Here is a 23,662-nt window from a genome sequence, read left to right as displayed (position 1 = left end):
CTGGGGGGGGGGGGTCTGTGAGATTGTCCTACTCCCAGGATGGGGCAGACTGCTTGCCACCAGTGTCCGAGGCCCAAGGTCCAGCCCGGGTCTCCCTGGCCAGCAGCCTGCCGCCTGCACTTAGGTGGAGCGCCTGGACTTTCCCAGGTGTGGAAACAGTTCTGAAGAAGCTGCTGTCCTGGCAGAGGACAGACTTGGGACCCACCTGATGGACCCGGAGGCAGCAGAAGACACTCACCTTTGACTGAGACCACATGTCCCAAGGGACCCTCGATGCCCAGGACACTATGGTGGAATTTCCATACAGCCAAATCCAGTCTGTTCAAGCAGAGTTTGGTTGAAATACAGTCCCACAGTTAAGCGTGGTTGAGGGTGTCGCCCACGCTTCCAGTCCCATCTGAGGATACCCCAGTGACAAGCTGTGTCCGTGTCTTGAGGGACGGATAGAGTCCCTCCCTGGGACTAAGGCAAGCCTTGCCTCTCACGTCACAAAGCTGAGGTACATGCCAGCTGATAAAGAGCCTGACGGTCTTCAGAACCTTCACTCCCAAGCCCTCAACTGCCACCTGTGACAAGGAGGCCAGGTAATTCCTGTTTCCAGCAAGTCGCTTGAACCACGTTACCTTCCAAAGTAGGACCGAGCAGTTATAAATCACAAAGTCAGGAGTTCCCACATGGCTCAGCGGGAACGAATCTGACTAGTACCCATGAGAATGAGAGTTCGATTCCTGGCCTCACTCAGGGGTTAAGGATCTGGCGTTGCCATGAGCTGTGGCACTGGTCGCAGATGTGGCTTGGATCTGGCGTTGTGTGGCTGTGGTGTAGGCTGCAGCTGTAGCTCTGATTCAACCCCTAGCCCAGGAACCTCCATATGTTGCCCCCCAAAAAAGCAATAAATAAATAAAGTCCATTTTAACGCTGCTCGTGGAGTCTTAGGAAATGTCCCTATAAGTGTCCACCACTTCGTAACTAGTGGGCCTTGCCGCCCAGGCTTGCTGTAATCTCTTTATTTTTTAAGTTCACTTGGTACTGCTATAGCCGGGCGGGGCACAGGAGATCTGGATTCCCGTCCTTTGCCCTTGGGGCCACCCTAGCTAGTTCAGGGAGCCCACTCAGGTGGGGGCGAGGGGGAGTGTCCGAGGCCCGGGAACCCGAAGTCTGGACGCGACCGGCCGCTGGGGAGCCCAGGCGTGTTTGGACGACGAGGGCGGGGGCGGGGGCGGCGAGGGCGGGGGCGGCGAGGGCGGGGTCTGGCCCGCCCCGCCCCGCCCCGCCCCGTTGACCGGCCTCGGCCTCCCCGCAGGTGCGCGCAGGCGCTGCTGGAGCACGGCGCCTCGGTGCGGCGCGCGGGCGGCGCGGGCCTGGACACCCCCCTGCACGTGGCGGCGCGGCACGGCCTGGACGAGCACGCGCTCCTCTACCTGGGCCGCGGGGCGAGCGTGGACGCGAGGAACGGCCGCGGCGAGACGGCCCTGAGCGTGGCGTGCGGCGCGGCGCGGCGGCCCGACGAGCACGCGCGCTGCCTGCGCCTGTGCGCGCTGCTGCTGCGGGGCGGCGCGGCGGCGGACGCGCGCGACGAGGACGAGCGCAGCCCGCTGCACAAGGCCTGCGGCCGCGCGCGCCACGACCTGGCGCGCCTCCTGCTGCGACACGGCGCCGACGTGGGCGCGCTCGACTACGGGGGCGCGACGCCGCTGGCCTGCGTCCTGCAGACGGCCGCCTGCGCCCGCGAGGCCGCGCCGCATCGCACGGTGCAGGCGCTGCTCAACCACGGCTCCCCCACCGTGTGGCCCGACGCCTTCTCCAAGGTAAGAGGGAGCCGGGGGACACCCACGAGGACTTGGCAGCTCCGGGGCCTGGCCTGCAGCCATTCCCAGACTGTCAGGGGCCCAGGAACCCCCTGGAGACGGGTGCCAAGGCACATCGTGATTCAGCCCGGCGGGGGTGGGGCGGGGTGGGGTGGGGGGTGTATGTCCAGCCAGCTCCCAGGTGACGTTGAGGCTGCAGGTCTGCGACCGCCCCTTGAGGTGCAGGGGCTGGGAGGCCTTTCTAGAGTCACTAGAAAATTTCAAAGGTTGGACCGTCAGCAAGCATACTCGAGTGTGACCTTGCGAAGTTGTCACCTGGGGACGCCAGGCACTTATTTCTAAGATGCTGTCATGGCTCAAAATATTTGGGCACCTTATCTTTTGATGTAATCGGTGGACAATGACAGTTTCTTGTCACGTCTGGCATCTGACTCGATAGGAGATGCCGAGCGTGGTCATCCACCTTTTTCATGGGATTAATGACAGCACTTCGCAAATTTCTCTCATTCGATCCTCGCCGCACGCCTGTGAAATACACCAGCCTCCTGGCGTTCAGCCAGGTGAAGTGCCTTGTCCAGGGTCAGGGTTGTGCTGGGACCTCATCCCCACTTGGCAGACTTGACGCTGAGCCGCTTGTCACTCTTCCGCGTGCCAGACCTATGCTGAGATAATAAAGATGAAGAATACAGATTTCTCATCAGAGAAAGTAAAGACAGAAAATGTTTCCAAAACAGAAGTTCCCCCGATATTGGTTGGAATAAGACACTGTCCTCCCGAGAAGAGTTCATGGAAGAGAAGGCATGGGGTGTCCTTAATTTAAAAATGATCCCAGACTCACCAGTCACATGCAAGAGACATATTTTGGCCTGGTAAGTTTTACGCAAACAGCTAAGACACTGTTACCTAAAAAGGACAGTGTTCTAAAAGGTCCGAGATAGGGAGATGCACACATTTCTCTCAGATGCTAACTTTGCATTGTGGCCGGATGCACCCCAAGTTCGTGTCTGTCACAGCAGAGGTGAGCAGTGAAACTCCACCCAGACAGCTCCCTGGGTGCTTCTTTATTTGATCAACGTAACAACTTTCTGATGCCAATTCTCACACTACCGTCCAGTAACCGTCCTGGCACTCCACTCTCCTCATGTAGTGATTTCAATGTCTTGGACTCTCGAAAGGGAAACCACGCCAGCAGGTTTATATTCTGTAACACCTTTTTATTCATAATCTACATTTTGACACTTCGCAAGATTACAGGCTTATTAGTTGATCAACCGATAAAATGGAAACAAACCCCTCCAATTCACACCATTTCTTCATTAAAACAAGATGGACCCTTCAATCCTCATGGTAGAAAACTGTAAAGAATGAACCAGAAACAAACAAAACAGCAAAGACTTTACAAATGAAAAACACCCGGTCCAGATTCTTTTAGAGAAAAAATAAAGCCAATTTATTTCCGTGGTGACTAGTCATAATCCTTTGTTAGCCTCAAGTCATTCCGTTTGACCTCTGTCCAGACTTCCCTGTCCTGGGTGCGGCCCCTCACCCATCATCCTCCAGGGCCGCACCTCTGCCTGCAGGGCTGTAAGAATCACCTCCCCCCTTGACCTGGAGTTAAGGACAAGACCCAGTGTGGGTCTCCAGGGGCCCTGTGCTGAGATCCCCTCCGGGCATCCAATGTCAACCGCACAGGAATGGGCGTCAGTGGGTGGAGGGTGAGGATGGGTTCGAGTTTGGGGGCTGTCATGGCATGGGGCTGGGGGGCACAGGACCCAAGACGTGCTGGGTTTCCGGCAGTAATGATGACTCTCTCCCTGCAATTCCACACCGTTGTGGAAGGAACTGGAGTTTCGCGGAGCAATCGTTTATACTTTTGAGGCGTTCACGAAGCAGCCTTGCCTCCCCCCCCCCCCCCCCCGCGCGCACAGCACGGGGAGGCACCTGCGGACCTTCAGTCCATGTTTGTTGAATGAGTGAAGGAGAGGGATTCCAGCAACTGCAGGGCGCGGAGCTGCAGTTAAATCTTTGGAAGTGGGCATCCGATCTCTTTGCGCCAAAGTCTCCCACACTTCGAGGGAGCGCCCCACGAGAGAGTGGTCCCCGGTGCAGACCGCAAACAGGAACACGTTTGCCACCGCCCTGGGCGTCCTCAGAGCGAACGTTCCAGTGCCGGTCATGCTGTGGCCTCGCCTCGGGACAACCCAGCGCGAACACTCTGGAAATCTGGCGGCAGCATCCTCTTCCACCCAGGCCCCCTGCGAGTGCTCCGCCAGGGAAGGGGTCTCATCAACACACCGGACATCAAAGGGCCGACCCGACTCGGCTCAGCAGTCCCGTTGAGTGCGCAGCAAACACGCTGAAAGGAGCCACAAAGATGCAGTGCAGGCAAGACTCAGCGCCACGGCAAGGCGCACACAGAGGCACGGGGAGTGTCACAGAGCACGCAGGCCGTGGGCAGCAGCCGTGCTTTAAATAGATGTAAAGAGACACCCACGGAGCTCAGAATTACTGAGGCAAAAGGTTTCACAGCGAGCCCATGACATAAATCACAGTTCTCCCGTGCCCAGACAAAGGCCCCGTCTCCGCGGCAGGCGGACTGGAAGCATCCATCGGAGCCGTGCGCACTGCGCTGCCGCGAACATCAAAGCGGTGTCACGGCTTGGGAAGCAAGCATGTTGACAATGCCAGGCCTTTCTGCCCGGCTGACCGCTAGTTAACACCAGAGTCGGGGATGGGGTGCGAGGGCAGGTGCAGGCGCGGGATCGGGCTGCTGCCAGGCTGGAATTCTGGAAGTTGTCAGGCCAGATGGGGCCCCGCCTGGAGGAGAGCAGGCAGGAAGGCAGAGAAACAGACACGAGTGTGGATCCAGACTGGTTGCTGCCAGTTGACTTTTGGGGTTAGAGGCTTGTTGGGGATAAAGGGCCTTGCTCACCTTCCTTGCTCCTTCTGCGCCTCCCCCGGGCCATCATAAGCCCGGACCGAGTTGGGGACATGATGAAAGCTCTCCCCCACAGGCATCCTGTAAACATTCATTCATTCAGCAAATGTTTCTAGGGACCGGCTGTGCTGGATGCTGGAGTTGCACTATTGAATGGGAGCCAGGGTTTTTCCTGCCCTCCGGGAGCTGCTGGTCATGTGGGTGAGGTGGCCTCGACTTGGACAACCACACACACACCACTGGGAAACTGCCGTGGTGTGAAAAGCTGCAAAGCCAAGGCCCTCCAAACCTTGGGAGTGGCAAAGAGGGGCCAGACCTGGCTGGGCAGGGGAGGGAGAGGTTGTGTGTCCAAGGCTCCCTCAAGCTCTTATAGAGTGACCCCCTATCTGAGGACTACAGACTTAGCTATGTGATGAGGGGAGGGAAAGCCATTCCAGGCAGAAGGAACAGCACAGGCCAATGTCCTGGGGCAGAAGGAGCAATGCAGCCTGTGGGGGCAGGGGACGCGGGGGAGGATGCCGGAGTAGCTGGAGAAGAGACAGCAAGAGGGAGCCAGCTGAGCTGGGATGCGAGGGAGGGCTCTGGTTAAACGTTTAAGCCTTTGTCTTAAGAACAATGCGAATCGATTACATCACTTTGAGAGGTGACATAATCCAGTGGCAACTGGGCAGGTGACTTCTGTGCTCAGGGGTGGAGAACACGCTGGCATAAAGGGCCGGTCGTGCAGTCCAGGTGCGGGATCCAGGTAACTGGAAAGGAGAAATGGAGGTGGTTGGTGAGAAGGATTCTAGAACCACGTGCACATCTCCAGTCTTGCCTCACCGTCTGGGCCCTGACCGAGCTGAAAACATGGACCTAAAGTTTTTGTGTTTTCTTTTTACCTCGTTACGGAATTAGGCAATGTGACCTCACACTCCCATCTCTCAGCCGTTTCCCGGACTCCTGGGGTAGCAATAGGCCAAAAGCCAGGGCTCCGTGTCCAGGCTCCCCGACCGGGCAGCGGGTGCACCGTGCCCCGTGGGAGGGGAGGCGCACTCTCGGAAACCTCGCTCCCTTTTCCTTGCTCTGGCCTTTTTTCTCCATCTACATATAAAGCAACGCGCCCGTGTGATTTTTTTCCCCCTTAATTTTCTTTCTGCCGCCTCATTAGCTGAAGAGAGCGTGCCTGGGCGCTAATGACATCAGCGTGTCAGAGTAATGTGGCAGCCGCTTCTCCGCAGACAGCAAGGAGGCAGCGGAGATTTTTAAACTGTGTTGGCGTAAAAATAATGAAGGCAGCCAGCTGCCTGGCAAACATGAGGGGGCCCAGTGCTGCGGGGGTGGGGAGGGCCCGGGAGCCCCAGAGAGGTGGAACAGAGGAGAGACAGGAAATGAATTCCCAGAGACAGGCAATAAGACTTTGTCACAGTCCGTGACCCAGGGAGGAGGGGCCTGGAGGAGGGCTTCTTGCCAGGGGAGGACAGCTCTTGGGGGGGCGGGGGGGGTGTCCAGGTTGCAGGCAGCCCCTGGGAAGCACTGAATATTTTACAGAGAGTAGTGAGCGGGCCCATTAGAGGGTAGCTGGAGGGTCCAGGTGAGTCCGAAGATGCAGGAATTGGCCCGGATGCCACAGCAAGATTAACAGCCTGGCTCTGGGGGGAGGGGTCCAGTGCGAAGGGCTCTTCTTAATGGCTTGGTTTTCTCCCAACGCAGAAGGGAGACGATTGAATTCAGGGACTGCTGGCCCCCAGGAAATGGCTGGCTCCTGTAAGCCAGAAATACCAACACATCAAGAGCACCCGGTGGGGTGCGAGGCTGGGTGGGAAGACGCACAGCCCCTCCTGGCCCTCCTTCTGCAGCTCAGCCTCCCATGTCCCTTCTGTGCCTCGCTCCTTCTCTAAAGCCCACTTAAGCCCAAGCTTGTGACAGGAACGGATTAGGGGAAAAAACAAATTTGAGGCAGGGAGGGGACCAGAGATGCTCATCGGAACATGATTACCAATTTAAAAGGGCAGCTGCTCCTGTCTCCGTGTTAAAATTTCTGGGAAGACGTAGACAGGCGGGAAGGGAGCGGTGGGGGAGGGGAGAAAGCGGATCCGCGGCACCAGCACCAAGACCTCCTGTCTGAGTCAGGAGGGCTGCCGCGCCGCTGCTGAGTGGTCCTAGTGTCCAGGCGGATGTCCCACACGGACGCTCAAGCCCCCCAGGCAGTGAGGGCTGCTCGTGGAGGCGCAGTGCATCCTGGGAGGGGCACTGTGTGCGGGTGGAAACTGAGGAACCCAGTTGCATAGCAACCTGCTAACTCCGCTGGGGAGAGGCCAGGAGGAGGAGGCCTCCAGGTCCCCAGGTGGGTGGGCAAACGGGAAACTGGGCTGGGCATCACCCAGCCTTCCTCCACTTTGCCCTCCCCGCCCCCGTCTCACAGGCGGACAGAGAGCGGGACCGTGGACTTCCCCAGCATGTTGCCAGACCTCGCGTCTGGATCTCACCTTAACCAGAGATGAACACAGAGAAAAATAAATGGATTCGTGGAAGGGTGAAGGGCTGAAAAAGCAAAATGACAGAGCGTCCTGAGAATAGAGAGGAAATCCATACTTCTCACCCAAAGGTCCAGAAGAAAATCTGGGCAATCACGTGCCATGGGTGCCATCCTCTGTGGAGCATAAGAAGATCCAGCCTTTAAATCCATACAACCACGAGTTCCCTTGTGGCTCAGTTGGCAAAGGATCCAGCATTGTCACTGCTGTGGCACGGGTTTGATTCCTGACCCCAGGAACTTCTGCATGCCACAGGTGTGGATTAAAAAAAAAAAAAAATCTATAAAACCAAACAGGTTAAGAAGAGAAGTCAATAGAATGACAAAAAAAGGAAGATGGAAGAGAAGAATTATGTTAAAAAAAAGCAAAAGCACAGTGGTAGATTAGATTACGGGTTAAAGGAAGTAAAAGGCAGAACTGATTCATTAAAAAAAAAGAGAGAGAGAGAATTCCTGCTGTGGAGCAGTGGGTTAAGAATGCGACTGCCGTGGCTGAGGTTGCTACAGAGGCACAGGTTTGATCCCTGGTGCATCATGGTGGGTTAAAGGATCTGGTCAGTAGGTTGCCACTGTGGCTTGGATTCAGTTCCTGGCTGGGGAACTTCCATGTGCTGAGCAATGTACCCATTAAAAAAAAAAAAAAAAAAAAAAGAGGCGTTCCCATTGTGGCTCAGCAGTAGTGAATCAGACTACTATCCATGAGGACTTGGGTTTGATCCCTGGCCTTGCCCAGTGGATTAAGGATCTGGCTTTGCCGTGAGCTGTGGTGTAGGCCAGTAGCTGTAGCTCTGATTTGACCCCTAGCCTGGGAACCTCCATATGTCACAGGTGCAGCCCTAAAAAGACCAAAAAAAAATGAAACCCATGATGTGTAAGTGAAGTTTCTCTTTGTCTGCTCACCCTCAGACCGCCTCCTGAGGGCATGGGCAGTGCAGCTGGCCCCTTTGAGCCAACACAGAGTCCCAGATCAGCTGGCTTCTGGCTGGGCTCAGCCAAGGGAGACGCCGTGGGAAATTAGATGTGAAGGGTGGCAAGAAGCCGAGGTCTTCTCCTCCTCTTTCTCTGCCTTGGGCAGCTTCTACACCAGCACCTGCATCTCCAGGGCTCCGACACCTCTAGGCAGCTTCTTCTCATAGTCACAGCCCCCACCAGGCACCCCCTGTCTGACATGTTTCCAGCCTCCCTTGTTCCTCATGGAACGAGAAGCACAGAAGAAAAGCAGGCTTCAGGATTGGTTGCTTCCAAGTCTCCATGATGTCAAAGAACCAGATACCTTCCAACCTCAGCATGAGTCAGCCTTACCCTCAGAATGGTTCCTCTCTTGGTCGCATGGTGGCTTCTAGCAACAGCTGAGCCAACCAGCTTCCTGTTCATATCCAGCTGCTCTTCTCAAGAAGCCCTGAAGGTGTCCTTCCTTGTGTTTTATTGGCCCTAGTTAGCTTAAATCTGCCCTTCCCCGAACCATAAGGGGGATGGAAGTATCATGATTGTATTAACTTAATCATTTGGAGTGTTAGGAAGTCACAGTCAGTGTTCACTACAGAGGACTAGTGTTGGAGTACCCATCATGGCTCAGCAGAAATGAATCTGACTGGTGTCCATGAGGTTGCAGGTTCGATCCCTGGCCTCGCTCAGTGGGTTAAGGATCCAGGGTTGCCATGAGCAGTGGTGTAGGTCGCAGATGTGGCTCAGATCCTGTGTTGCTATGGCATAGGCTGGCGGCTACAGCTCTGATTCGACCCCTAGCCTGGGAACCTCCATATGTCATGGGTCCAGCCCTAAAAAGACAAAACAACAACAACAACAACAAAAGGGACTAATGTTAAAAGATCTTAAACAAGGAAGAAAAAACAAAGCCGAGAGACTAAAAGAGAAAGTTATGGTCGTGAAGGACAAAGAGCAGAGAGCCAACCCACAGATAAGCAATGTTACTGAAAAACATACAAGTGGATGGGAAATAATAGTCAAAGACACAATAGAAGAAAACTCAGCTGCACTAAAAAATTCTTAACTTAGAGAAGTTGAATGGATGTTCTGAAAGAGCATGGGGGAATCTTGCAGAGTATCCAAGCACAAAACAGATTATTCATAAAAGAATAAAATTCAGACTGGTCTCAGATTTCTCTGCTGCAGTGTTACCATAAGACAAAATAACATCTACAGATTTTCAAAGAAAAGGTTTGGATGCTAAAATTCTAGATTCAGCCAAGATAGCTTTCATTTTTGTTGGCAGAAGACTTTTAGTTTTCAAGAGCTCATAAGACTTGGCTTTGTAATGCATTTTTGAAAAAAAAAATTCTATTTATTCTCTTATTCAGCAGATATTCACTGAGCATCAGCCATTTGCCAGGCACATAGCAGGTGCTTAGGATAGCTGATGAGTGAATAGATCGGGGGAAGTACGTATTCCTGCCATCATGGGACTGTCATTGGGAGAGAGACATTAAATGATAAGCGTAGTACTTAGGCCTATAAAATGACGAGGACCCAGAGAGAAGAAGCAGGGCGAGAGGCAGTGAATTTTAAAGAGAGCAGTTAGGATGGGTGGGGTTTTTTTGGGGGGGGTGTTTTGTTTCTTTCTTTTTATGTCTGCACCTGCAGCATACGGAAGTTCCTGGGCCAGGGGTCACATTGGGGTGGCAGCTGCAGGCCTACACCACAGCCACAGCCATCCCAGATCCGAGCCGCCTCTGCAACCTACCTCTCAGCTTGCAGCAAGGCCAGACCCTTAACCCACTGAGCCAGGCCAGGGACCGAACCTACATCCTCACAGAGGTATTGTTGGGTTCTTAACCCGCTGAGACAGAACGGGAACTCCCAGGATGGGTGGTTTTTGAGTAGACTTGAGAGAGGTGAGGGAATCAGGTAAGCAGGCGTCCAGGCAAAGAGCAGCCCAGCAGATGGGCCACCAGTCCACGGCCCCAAGGCTGGAGTGGGCATGATGCATGTGGGGACCCACACGGAACCAGTGTGGCTGAAGGTGGAGAGAGCCAGTGGGACAGTAGCCGGAGATGAGATGGGAGAGATGGGGAGGCACCAGTTATGGGGGTGGGGGGGGTCCTATAATGACTTTGGCCATTGCAGTGGTTTGAGCAGCAGGGTATGGCTAACATTTCAGGAGGCTCCTGTGGTCTCTGTGTTGAGGAAGAACCTTCGAAGGAGGAGAGGAGAAGGGGAGAGGACAGCTGGAGGTGGTTGCCACTCTTCAGCCGGGGGATGCCGGTGGTGTGGACGAGGGAGGTGGTCTGACCGTGGATCTATTCTGAAGGCAGAGCCAACAGGATGTCTTAACACATTGGCTGTGGGAGAATAAAAAGGAGTCCGGGGCGAGTCCAAGGCTTTTCGCCTGGGGTATGGGAAGAAGAGGTGTGCGTGCCATCCGCTGACTTGGGAAAGCTTACGGGTAGAGCAGGTCTGGGCTTCGGGGAGGAGGCTCAGAAGCTCTGTTTTCAGTATGTTAAGAGTGAGGCAGAGCAGCCAGGAGGAGATGTGAAGGAGGCAGTTGGACACTCAAGCCCAGAGCTTGGGGAGTTCCCGTTGTGGCGCAGTGGTTAACAAATCCGACTGGGAACCATGAGGTTGCAGGTTCCATCCCTGGCGTCGCTCAGTGGGTTAAGGATCTGGCGTTGCCGTTGTGGTGTAGGTCAAAGACGTGGCTCGGATCCCGCTTTGCTGTGGCTCTGGTGTAGAGGCTAGAGCTAGAGGCTGGAGGCTACAGCTCGGATTTGACTTCTAGCCTGGGAACCTCCATATGCCGCTGGAGCGGCCCTAGAAAAGGCAAAAAGACAAAAAAAAAAAAAAAAAAAACCAAACAAAACAAAACCCAGAGCTTGGGAGGGAGGAAGCTTGACCCATCTGGAAATACGCTCTTGAGGGTTGGTGGCATGGGGATGGTGTCTTGAAAGCCAGGAGACCCAGTGAGATCACCGGGGAGGGGCACACGGAGAAGAGGAATGAGGACTGACTCCAAGGCCCTTCCAGCGGAGAAGACAGACAGGTGAGAAGGCGGCAGAGGGAAGTCGGAGCAACAGCGAGGCAGGCGACGGCATCAAAGTGTAGTTTCCTGGAAGCTGGTGAAGAATGTTGCAAAGTGGAGGATGCGATGAGCTGACACAGCGCCGGGCGAGGCAGAGCCTCGACCACCAGACTGGGTGGAGCGGTGGAGGCTCAGGGCCACGTGGGGTGGGCCTCCGCCCCCGGACCAGAGACGAGGGGAAGGACCGTCTCAGGAAGGGGAAGCTCAACCCCTTACATGTCTCAACGTCTTTCTTCTCTTCCCATCCTGGCGGCCACCCGCTGAGTTGAGGCCACCACCACCTCACCCCTAAGCTGCAAAAATATGCTGGTACCTGGGCTCGCTGCCTCCAGTATGGCCCCTGAAAGTTTTCGCCACACGGTAGCCATGGCGATATTTCTAAATAACATCGACCCGGTGGCTCCTCCACTCAGCCCGGTGTCGTCAGGACAGAGTGCAGCCTCCTGTCGTGGCAGACGTCGCTCTTCTGGATCTGACCCTGCCTTCCTCTCCAGACTCAGTTCTCACCGCGCCCCGCGTCTAACTAACTCCGGGTCACACTGCAGCCCATCTCTCTGGTTCCCTCTCACCTCCCACGCTCGGCAAGTGTGCCCTCGTCTACAACACACTCGACCGAAGAACTCTCCATAACCTTTTGTAAGTCCGACTCCAGGTCTCAGCTTGAATGTCGCTTCCCCCAGAAATCTTTCCGTGACCCACTCACCACCCTGCTGCAAATCCATTTCTAACACCTGGTGCCTCCCGCACCATAGTACAGTGGCACCTATATGTTGCTGGTACTATTATTAGGGACGGTATTGTTTGGGACTGTAAAATTCTGCGACAGCCTTGGTGTCACACAGGCATAGCACAAGCCCTGACTTGCTGAATATCTAGTAAATGAATGGATTAAACAATCCAGTTAAAATAGAGGAAACTTAAATAATTGTAAAGTAGGTTGAAAAACGAAATGCAACTACCAAAGGAGCTATACAATGTAAAATATGATCTGGTGTTAATTATAATCCAGAACTCAAACTTCAGGTGTTATTAAGGAGGGAGAAGCATTGGTTAAGAGAGAGATGGGAGAGAAGGCATAATGGCACATCCAGAACCCAAAAGATACTACTTTGATGTTTAGATAATGATAGGTTTATACATATTTTTAAAATAACCACGAGTAAAATTTTAAATAGGATACAGATCCCAAAATATAAAAGGTAAATACAAAGAAAACACAAGCCCATGTAACAGAAATCGGACAATAAAGGAAACCAGGCGCATAAAAAATCACAAAGACGAAAATAGAGGACGCTGTAGATTATTTATAACAATAAATATATATTCTTTAAATTACCCTGTTACCAATAGAGAGAATCTCAAACACTTTAAAACATCGTGAAACAAAAGGTCAAAGTTAAAGAGTGGGCAGAGGTAATTCTAGCAAAAACTGAAAATAAAATGATGTATAGAGGAGTTCCCTGGTGGTGCAGTGGGTTAAGGATCCAGCATTGTCACTGCTGTGGCTCGGGTCGATGCTCTGGTTCGGGTGTGATCCCTGGCCCAGGAACTTCTGCATTCGGTGAGCATGACCCACCCCCAAAAAATGATATATTGATACCAGTATGCAATGTAGACGAATTCTAGGGAAATACACAAAATGAGAAGGAGATTCACCTGACATTGATAAAGGATGCAGTCCATAGCAAAGACATAATCATTAAAACCTTATATGCCACAAAAGATTATGTTGAAGTGGAGAAACTAACTGAAAAATAGTAATTCTAGAGGACTTTTAAATTCACATCTCAATCTTCCCCATAAATCAAGTGGGAAGACTTTTAGAAGCTTCAGATCCTAAGTGTGACATATACATGCTGAACTTTGAACCATGCAAACAGAATGCACCTTGTGATACTCCAGAGTCAGACATTATTTACAGCTAGAATACACCAGAAAGTTAATAACAAAAATTATTTTTTTCAAATAATTTGACTTTTTGAACATTTCATAGCACACTCCCAAATGAATACCGCATCATTAGTTGTTTAATTGCAGACTATTTAAGAATGAAAGGCAGCGACAACATTGTCCCTCAAACCGTATGGCTCTGACCACAGACTGTTCAAAGGAAGATCCATACATACCCCTTTTAGGATGGCTTTTATGGTGACTCAAGGAAAAACATATTGCCAGGTTAAACTGAGCCATCAATCCAAGGAGCTGGAACGAGAAACTCCTTGGAAAGGGATTACTAATGATAAAGCAAAAATTAAAGGGTTGGAATATTTTTAAAGAGAATTGATCAATGAAATCCAATAGCTGACGCCTTGAGAAGAAACTAAACTAGACAAAAGTCCAGCCAGACGAAACATGAAAAAAATTGCAAAGTCAATGACAGAGACTTTCAAATCAGAAAGGGCCCTTCGTCATAGATACAGTGGAAACAGCCCCTGGCCGAATTTCTTCTCCGCCTCCTGGACACATCGACGAGGCCCTCTGCTCCCTGGGTTTCCCCAGGGCGGTGTCCCCAAAGCTGGAGGAGGAAAGAAGAGTGAGGTCAGAGAAGGCAGTTAGCTCACACCCTCTCAGCTTCGGGCTGGCTGTGTGTCCCCAGCCAAGGACCCTGCTCCTGGTACAGCAGCTACCCCCCCGCCCCCTCCCCGCCGCAGTCTCTCACCTGCAGGCCCAGGAGCGGAAGTAGCTCTACTAGCAGCTCCGCATCAATGTACTCTTCCTTGTGATTCCCTTGCGCTGACCCCTGGCCAGGTAGGCCCTGTATCAATAAAGCCTCCTGGAACAATCCTATATCCAGTGTGCCACCTGCTTCCTGTTAGAATCCTAGTACACATGCAATGCCAAATCTCTTTAAAATGCAGATTGTTTTCCAGGAAAATGTAGATTAATAACTGAGCCCCAAAGAAATCAAAACAAAGAAAACCAGTAACCATGAAAGAAATAAAAAATATAAAATTATCACCTATAACTAACAGCTAGGCTAAAAAGATTCAACTTCAAGATCTATCATATTTTCTTATTTCCAAAAATTATCTACTTTTAAAAATCTTCCAGAGTACTAAAAAGAGAGACATTTTCTCAGATAGTTTTACTATGTTAACATAAAGTGATATTAAAACCTGATAAGATTAGCCCCAAAAACTAAAACTATAAACCAAATTTAGTTATTAAAAGAGATGCAAAAATCTTAGCGAATGGAATCTGCCATTACATTTAGAACAATAGCCAAATAGAGTCTGTTTTATAAAGGCAAAAATAGGTCAATATGGGAAAATCTGTTTGTATCAACCTGGATAGAAAAAGGTGAAGAATTAAATTAAATCATAAAGTTTGTAGTAAATTAGGAATAGAAAAATATTTCCTTGACTTAGAACAAAGTATTGGAATTTCCTTTGTAGCTCAGCAGTAATGAATCTGACTACTGTCCATGAGGATGCAGGTTCGATCCCTGGCCTAACCCAGGGGGTTAAGGATCTGGCGTTGCTGTAAGCTGTGATATAGGTCACAGATACAGCTCAGATCCTGCATTGCTGTGGCTGTGGCAAAGGCCAGCAGCTATAGGTCTGATTCGACCCCTAGCCTGGGAAATTCCATATGCTCTGGGTGTAGCCCTAAAAAGACAAAAAAAAAAAAAAAAGAGCAAAGTGTTTCTGTGAAACTGATATCTCAGATTATGGTGAAACAGTAGAGATGATAGACAGTCCTATGAAAATTAGGACTAAGATGATGATGCCTGCTATCAATATTATTACTTAACATTGAATTTAAAGCTCTAGCCAATGTCATAGGACAAGAAAAATAAATAAATATTAATACTGAGGAGGAAGCAACATCATTATGTCCAAAATGATCGTCTACCTAAGAAGTAGCCTTAATAAATAAGTGTATTTAAAATGTAATGGAGGGGAGTTCCCGTCGTGGCACAGTGGTTAATGAATCCGACTAGGAACCATGAGGTCGCGGGTTCGGTCCCTGCCCTTGCTCAGTGGGTTAACGATCCGGCGTTGCCGTGAGCTGTGGTGTAGGTTGCAGACGCGGCTCGGATCCCGCGTTGCTGTGGCTCTGGCATAGGCCGGTGGCTACAGCTCCAATTCAACCCCTAGCCTGGGAACCTCCATATGCCAAGGGAGCAGCCCAAAGAAATAGCAAAAAAAAAAAAAAAAAAAGACAAAAAAATAAATAAATAAAATGTAATGGAAAAAAAATGAACACATAGTAAAAAACGAGCTAAAGACTGAAGTTAGTAATTCACAAAAGAAGGAAGACAAATGGTCAGCCAAAAGGAGACGCTCCGCCTTGTACCTATCAAATTTAATGATTGATGAGATGGCCTGGGTAGGAAAAAAAGAGGCACTCTCACACTCGGTTCTTTTAAAAGTGTAACAACTTACTTTCAATTTGTCAGTATGGTTTAAAAGCTTTAGGAGTTCCCATCGTGGCTCAGTGGGTTAAGGACCTGACACAGGATGCGGGTTTGATCCCTGGCCTTGCTCAGTGGGTTAAGGATCCAGCGTTGCCATGAGCTTCAGTGTAGGTGGCAGATGTGGATCAGATCTGGCATTGCTGTGGCTGTGGCATAGGCCGGCAGCCACAGCTCTGATTTGACCCCAGCCCGGGAACTTCCAAGTGCCACAGGTGCAGCCCTAAAAAGAAAAAATAAATAAATAAAAGCTTTAAAGTAAGAATAGTTGGAGGCAAAAAGAGGACTGCTTTCAGAGCTGTTCATTGTTTATAATATCAAAAAATATTGAAGCAACTTATAATGGTTCATTTGTTGAATTCATTATGATACATTATATAATATGGCCACTAAAAATGCTCAGTCATGACTTCTGAGTGGTTCACAATGATTTTGATGAAAAATCAAGTTAAAAATAATAGGCAAAGCACTAGTTCAATTCTGTTAGATGTATTAATTCCTTGTCTAAATGCATAAAACCTTAGTAGATACAAAATGTTGATAGTGGTTATCTCTGAACAAAGACTTGAGAAGTATTTTTTTAACTTTGCTTTTCTGTCTCTGTAAGAGGGGTTAGATCTGAAAGAAGCCGAGCAAACGGTACAGGGAGCACCCATACCGACTGTGTTCAAGGAGCCCCAGTCAGCGTGACACAGGCCACGTGTAGCTTTCGGCTCTGACTGCTGTACTCCTGACCTTAGAAGAGTTACGTAACCTCAGCCTTCGCAACCACGAAATAAGGACAATTTTACAGCACTCGGTACATCTTAAACCTCAAAGACAGAGAACAATGAAGTTGCCCTGCCCATCCCCAAAATCAAATCTGAGTTTGATCAAGCTTCTAAATCGAGCCACTAATTTACAGACAGCAGAGAAAGAACAGCAGGTTCAAAAACCCCACGGGGCTGCAATCAGCAAAATCCCAACAGTGAGAAACTCTACAGGACAAATAATCCAGTTTCCTCAACAAATAAATCACATGAAACAAAAGAGACCTGTGAATACATAATATCAACTGATGTAAAGGTGTTCGCCTTAATTGAATTCTTATTCAAACAACAAATGATTGCTTTTTATTTAATGGCATTGAAGAGAAATGTGTGAATTTAAACATTGACTGTATGTAAGATAATTCTAAGAAACTATTGTTAATTTCTCAGCTGTTATAAGGTTTCTGTGTTTATGTTTCTTCTAAACTTCCTTTAAGAGGTACACAGGAGGAGTTCCCGTCGTGGCGCAGTGGTTAACGAATCCGACTAGGAACCATGAGGTTGCGGGTTCGATCCCTGCGCTTGCTCAGTGGGTTAATGATCCGGCGTTGCCGTGAGCTGTGGTGTAGGTTGCAGACGCGGCTCGGATCCCACGTTGCTGTGGCTCCGGTGTAGGCTGGCAGCTACAGCTCCGATTGGACCCCTAGCCTGGGAACCTCCATATGCCGCAGGAGCGGCCCAAAGAAATATCAAAAAGACAAAAAAAAAAAAAAAAAAAAAAAAAAAAAAAAAAAAAAAAAAAAAAGAGGTACACAGGAGTCCTCATCATAATGAACCCAACTAGTATCCATGAGGACCTGGGTTCGATCCCTGGCCTCACTCAGTGGGTTAAGGATCCAGTGTTGCCGAGAGCTGTGATGTAGGTTGCAGATGTGGCTCAGATCTGGCGTTGCTGTGGCTGTGGTGGAAGCCAGCAGCTGCAGCTCCAGTTGGACCCCTTGCCTGGGAACTTCCATATGCTGCAGGTGTGGCTCTAAAAAGCAAAAAAAAGGAGAGAGAGATACACAAATATTTACAGATAAAATGGTAGGATATATTGAACATACTCTAAAATAACATTAAGGAGGAGGAGCTGGAGGTGTGGACGGGGCAGGATTGGCCATGAGCTGATGGGGGTACACGTGGGTTTATCATACTGTTTAGTCTACGTTTGTTTGTGTACATTCAGATTCTCCATAACAGCAACACAAAAAAAGTTCTTTTTTTTTTTTTTTAAAGCAAATAGGGTTTCCATGTTTATGAGGAAGCTGATGGACGTGAATTGTAGAATTTGCAAATTAGAAAGTAGGCATCCTTTGCCAGTGGGGATGATGAAAAATAAAATGGAAAGGCCGAGTCGAGAAGAAATTCACCAGCAAAGCAATTCTTCTCCCCCCATTTCCCGACACACGAGAAAATCGAAGTAAGGAATTGGCAGCACCATCCTTGGGCCAAACACCCTCCCATCAGAACTGATGCCCTTACTGGATGGACTGGGAGTCTGGGGTCAATAGATGCAGACTATTCCCTTTGGAGTGGAGAAGCAATGTGAGCCGACTGTACAGCGCAGGGAACTTTGTCCAGTCTCTTGGGAGAGACCAGGATGGAAGATAATATGAGAAAAAGAATATATATATATATATATGAATATATATATATATGACTGGGTCACTTTGCTATACAGCAGAAATTGGCACAAAATTGTAAATCAACTATACCTGAATTATTAAAAAAGGAAAAAGTACTGATTTCCTTTCTCTGAGCAGCTCTCGAGAACCAAGGGAGCCAGGCCGCCCTCAGCAGAGTCCTCCTGGGAATGGTGGCTCTTGACTGGGACTCTTCGTGATGAGACCGCCCCTGGCAGAGCCTGCCCTGTGCTTGTCCGCGCATAAGGCCTTGGGCCTGCACCGACCCTGCTGTCCTGTTACTGGGATCGCCGCTGTCCCCTGCGTGACTGAGGATAGTGCGGTCCCACAGCCAGGAAGCGGCAGAAGGGGAATCCGTTCACACACGCACACCACACACACACACACACACACACACACACACACCCCGTCTCCCCACCTTTTCCCACTTGGACCCCAAGCCGGGCCACCCACGCCGTGCCTCCCATCCTTTGCTGCCAGGTGCTGAAGACCTGCGCGCCCGCCCCCACGACCGTCGAGGTCCTTTTCAACTCCTACCCGCAGCTCCGCGTCTCCGAGTCCTGGAAGGAGGTGATTCCCGAGGAGGTGTTTCAGGTGAGCAAGCTGCCCCTTCTTCCCCCGTTAGCACAAGGCTGCTGTCTCTTTCTCCTCACCCGCGTGTGCAGTTTTGCACGAATGCCCAGGTGGCTCTAAAACATCAGGGAAGCAAAGAGAAAGGCAAGTGGAGGCGGATCGGTTTTTCTTCTGGAGGCACAGTAATCCCGCAGCCTGGGGCCTGGTGGCAGTGCTGTGGGCTGCAAGGACCACACTGGCTTAAGGTCAGGGCTCCCGTAACCAGTGTCCAGAAAAGGGTGGGCTGGAGGTCCAGGCCTCCATAGGTCGGCTTCAGCATCACTCGGCTTTTAGGATATGACCGAGGCAGCTGCGGGTACCGCATCCACGCGCAGCCAAGTCCACAGGGGACCACTGATTCAAAAAGAGAGAGAGAGGAGTTCCCATTGTGGCTCAGCAGTAATGAACCTGACTCGTAACCATGAGGACGCAGGTTCGATCCCTGGCCTCGTTCAGTGGGTTAAGGATCCAGCATTGCCATGAGCTGTGGTGTAGGTCACAGATAGACGCAGCTCGGATCCTGCATTCCTATGGCTGTGGTGTAGGCTGGTGACTACAGCTCCGATTCAGCTCCTAGCCTGGGAACTTCCATATGCCACAGGTGCAGCCCTGAAAAAAAAAGAGATTTTTTTTTTCTGAAAGCCTCTAGAGAATGTCTCCTCGTGTTTCATTGACTTGAGTCTGTGCAGACGGCTGAACCAGCAGCGTGCTCTGTGGAGGGTGGGCAGAGCAGGCTTAAGGATGCGGGATCTGAAATCACCCCAAACGGACCTCCCTCTGACTTGGCAGGAGCTGCACTTCAGAGAAGGACCAAGACCCTTGGGGGTGGGGGGGTGGGGGTTGGCTTTGGTGGGTCCTTCCTCATCAGGGGCCGAGAAAGGATGCCCTGGGCCTTCAGGGATCTCCCGGCTGGAAAAAGGCGACTGTCGGTACCAGGTGCGCGGACTGAAGTCGCCCCACCTTCTTTTCAGGTGCACCAGGCTTTCTACCAGTCCCTCTTGGCCTTGGCCCACGCCCCGCGCTCCCTGCAGCATCTTTGCCGATGCGCCATTCGGAAGGTGTTCGGCGGGAAGTGCTTCTGCCTCGTGCCCCTCCTGCCCTTGCCCCCGTCCCTGCAGGATTTCCTCCTCCTGGAGCCAGAGGGGGTTTTGCACTGACACCCAGAGCATTTGGACCAAGACGCTTGTGCTCTTCTGGGGGGGGGGGCTGTGGGGCGGGGAGGGGCCTCCCCCGACCCCCATGCACAAACCCCTCCTGGGCGTGGAGTTGGTAACCCCAGCCCCCCTGCCTCTCAGGGCTGCGTGTGAGGACTGAAACAGTGACTGTGCTGGTACTTGGATCACAAAGGACCTTTCCACTAAACTAAAAGATACAGTATTTCTCCCAGGTTTGTCTCCTGCCCGCAGTGGGTTAGCCTTCGTGCTGCGGCCCCTCCCCCCAGCCTGCAGACCCCCTGCCTTCTGGGAACCATCCAACCCCTCCTAGAGCGCAGCCTCCTGGAAAGACGCTGTTCCAAACCTGACAGACGGTCACACTGAGGGCGGACACTTCCCAGGAGCCCACAGGTGCTCCCTAGAGCATCACGGGCCAGAGCCCCCAGACGGACCTTGTGAGCCAGACATTTAAATCCTGTGTCACTCCTTTGTCCCGCGTCCCGCCCCCCGACCTCCAACCGATCCAGCTGTGAGAACAGTCCGTGAAGCCAGATGCCGGGGCCGGACACAGGTTGATCGAGGAGGCCGCCGTCCGCTCAGCCCGAACATCTGGCACAGGAGCGAGTTCTCAAGTCTGGGACTGTGTTAACCATGGCTTTTATTTTCTGGATGCTGGTGCTTTGGCATCTGGGCCTTTCCGACCCTGGAGGGGCGGCCCCTCCCGGGATGACCCAATTCCAAGAGCTGGTAAACGTCTTGGCCCCAAACAACCTTGTCAAATACAACGCCACCCATCGGAGCTCACCTCGCCACCACCTCCCTGGGAGTCCAGACGCTCTGCCCCCGCAGGACCAGGACCAGCGACCGGGGACAGCCCCCGTGCCACAGAGCAGTTGTTCGGACTAGCCGGTCCTAAGCCTCACCCATGCCTTCCACGGAAATCACAGGAAAGCCTCTTGCCCTCGTCCCCTCCCCCGCCCCTCCTGCCCAGCCCCGGTGCTTCCCCGTGTGGTGTGGTCTTCCTCTCGGGATTGGTGTGTAATAAACCATCTCTTCGTTGGGACCAGTCTCTGGTGTGTGGGCCTTATTAGACCTCAATTTTCTATTAAATGCCACTTTTTGTGTTTTTTAGGGCTGCACCCACAGCATATGGAAGTTCCCAGGCTAAGGGTCCAATCGGAGCTACGATTGCCCACTTACAGCGTGGCCACGGCAATGCCAGATGGAGCCACATCCTCACCCTACACCGCAGCTGAGGCAACTCGGGATCCTCAACCCACTGAGCAAGACCAGAGATTAAACCCGCATCCTCATGGATACTAGTCGGGTTCTTAACCCACTGAGCCACAACGGGAACTCCTAAATGCCATATTTTAAAACAAGGACTCTTTGTGGCCATCCTGTGAGGATAAGCCGTGGCTCCATTTTTGCCAGTGCAAGGTGCACCGAGGACGAACCTCAGGAGGGGCGGGCACGCCATCCCATCGTTGCAGTCTGGAAGGGGGTTCGAACCCCAGCAGGTCACTGCAGTCCAATGTGCTGTGTGCTCCGTGAGGGAGGCCCCCTGTGGGGGTGGGAAGCATGAGAGCGGGCATCGCAGAAGTATCCAGGCTGAGCCTCGGAGGATGGTCGGATTTCAACGCGCAGGTCAGCCAAGGTTGCAGGGTGGGGGGCAGCCTCCTGAGCCCTCCGCCGACCCACCCACATGCTGCCTTGCAGACAGACAACTCACCCGACCTACCAAAACAGAGTTCAAAACCCCGCACGCCCCCATCCCTGACAGGTGGCTCTCCCCAGCCCCTCCTAGGTCAACATTCAGGAGCCACCACTGGATCAAAAGGACACCTTCAGCAAAGGTAGGGGTGCAAGAAAGTGCAAGACACAAGGGAGGAACAGGGATTTGTCCTCCTGGAGGGATCAGGCCCCGGGACAAGTGGAAGGAGGCAGGGCCAGAGGAGGCGGGAGGCAAATCCGGAGGCCCTTGGCTTCCAGATCAAGGATTCCGAACTTCACTGGGCAGGGCTGTGAGGCGCCCTGGGGCAGGCAAGCAGACATGGACCCAGGGAGACTCTAGGGAGGTTACTTTGTCCTGGAAAGGGGTGCGGCACCCTGGAGGGCAGGTGGGTGACACCCTGGGGGCGAAGGCTTCAGAGCCAGGCTGCTCCACTGAGCAAGAAGAGCAAGAAGAGCTACCTGGTGTTTGCTCAGCTGGGACCATAAGTATCCACTCCTCTTGCTGGGCCAGGATTCCGTGAGCGACCCGGGGGCCAGCAGCAGGCTTCTCCGCTCTGAGGCGATCTTACTGAAATGCAGATTCTGACACTCGTGTCTGGAATGGGGCCCCAGTTCTGCAGGCAGGTCTGCAAACTTTAACATTATCCACAAGCTTAGGTGATAGCCCTGCCCCTGGCTGGCCCTCCTGGGCACAGACGACAAGCTTCCAGGCCCAGAGGTGGCCCAGAAGGGCGCAATAAATCATTCCTTCTCTTACTGTGATTGTTTTATCATTGTTAGAAGAAAATAGCCTACTATTGGGACAAAGACTGTAAAAAATGGGGAGTTGCCATTGTGGCTCAGTGGTAATGAACCCGACTATTATCCATGAGGAGGCAGGTTCGATCCCTGGCCCCGCTCGGTGGGTTAAGGATTGGGCATTGCTGTGAGCTGTGGCGTAGGTCGGCAGTTGCAGCTCTGATTCGACCCCTAGCCTGGTAACTTCCATATGCTGTGAGTGCAGCCCTAAAATAAAAAGAGGGAGAGACTATAAAAAACGGAAACGCAAAGAAACATTCTTTATGAAAATAAATGAGAAAGACCAAAAAATGGTAAGAAATATAGCTGCAGCAGCCACCAAGGAGTCGTGTCCTCACGAGATGTTGCAAAGAGGAATCTGAGCGGCTCTGCTTCCCTGACAGCCTGTTCTTCAGCACACCCCCCTCCATCTCCACGCCCTCCCCTTAGAAAATGGCTTGGTTGTATTTCTGAAATGCACTAAATTTTCAATATGTTTTGGAGTCCTGGCCCAAAGTAGAACTCTTTAAAACATACCCCCTTTAAATCTCTCAAAATCTGATGAATGATGACCGATCATTACATTTTGAAAATCATGTTTTCCCCCAAATCGCAGCTTAAGAAGAACAACACACATCTCACAGGGAGCCCAGCCCTCTCCCCAAAGCCGCCTGAAACCCTGCCACTGCAAACATTTCCACCCCGAGAATTGTCTCTGAAAATTCAGATGCTCCCAGGAAGAGCCGATCCAGGAAGTTCCTTGGGGTAAACCATCCACTTACCCTTTCAGTCACGTGTCCCTCCCTCCAAGCAACCCTGCCCGAGCACCACCTGCTGGGGGCGGAGCCCAGGGCTTGGGACTCGGGACCCTTCAACAAGACACGCTCCTGGGGACCTCACAGCCAAGCAAAAGGGACCAGCGTTTCTAAAGCATTTGAAGTGGATAAGCAATGAGGTCCTGCTCTACGGCACAGGGCACTCTGTCTAATCACTGGTGATGGAACACGATGGAGGATAATGGGAGAAAAAGAATGTATATGTAACGTGTGTGGGTATAACTGAGTTACTTTACTGTACAGCAGAAATTGACAGAATAGTTGTAAATCAGCTATAATTAAAAAAAAAAGCTGCTGGAGAGACAGGTGCACCAGGGGAGGCGTGGGGCTCTGGCTTCCTCTCGCAGGGCTGCCTGTTCCCAAGGCAGGTGGCAGTCCGGCCACCCCGCAGCTTCCCTCCC

At 51.7% G+C, this 23,662-nt stretch overlaps 1 protein-coding gene across 3 annotated transcripts in view; it reads left to right on the top strand.

The window, feature by feature from the left end:
* Positions 1-20,977, top strand: part of ASB18 (ankyrin repeat and SOCS box containing 18) — a 66,341-nt gene extending 45,364 nt beyond the window's left edge. For all 3 annotated transcript variants that reach the window (XM_021075269.1, XM_021075270.1, XM_021075268.1), the window contains 3 exons: positions 1,304-1,808; positions 18,629-18,742; positions 19,732-20,977. In XM_021075269.1, coding sequence (XP_020930928.1) covers positions 1,304-1,808; positions 18,629-18,742; positions 19,732-19,917 — 805 coding nt within the window. In that variant the 3' untranslated portion in view covers positions 19,918-20,977. The remainder of the gene's footprint in view (positions 1-1,303; positions 1,809-18,628; positions 18,743-19,731) is intronic.

The sequence above is a fragment of the Sus scrofa genome, chromosome 15 (assembly GCF_000003025.6).
Source record: "Sus scrofa isolate TJ Tabasco breed Duroc chromosome 15, Sscrofa11.1, whole genome shotgun sequence".
Lineage (NCBI taxonomy): Eukaryota > Metazoa > Chordata > Mammalia > Artiodactyla > Suidae > Sus > Sus scrofa.
The sequence above is the reverse complement of the archived record's forward strand: the minus strand, read 5'-3'. Positions and strand labels throughout refer to the sequence as shown.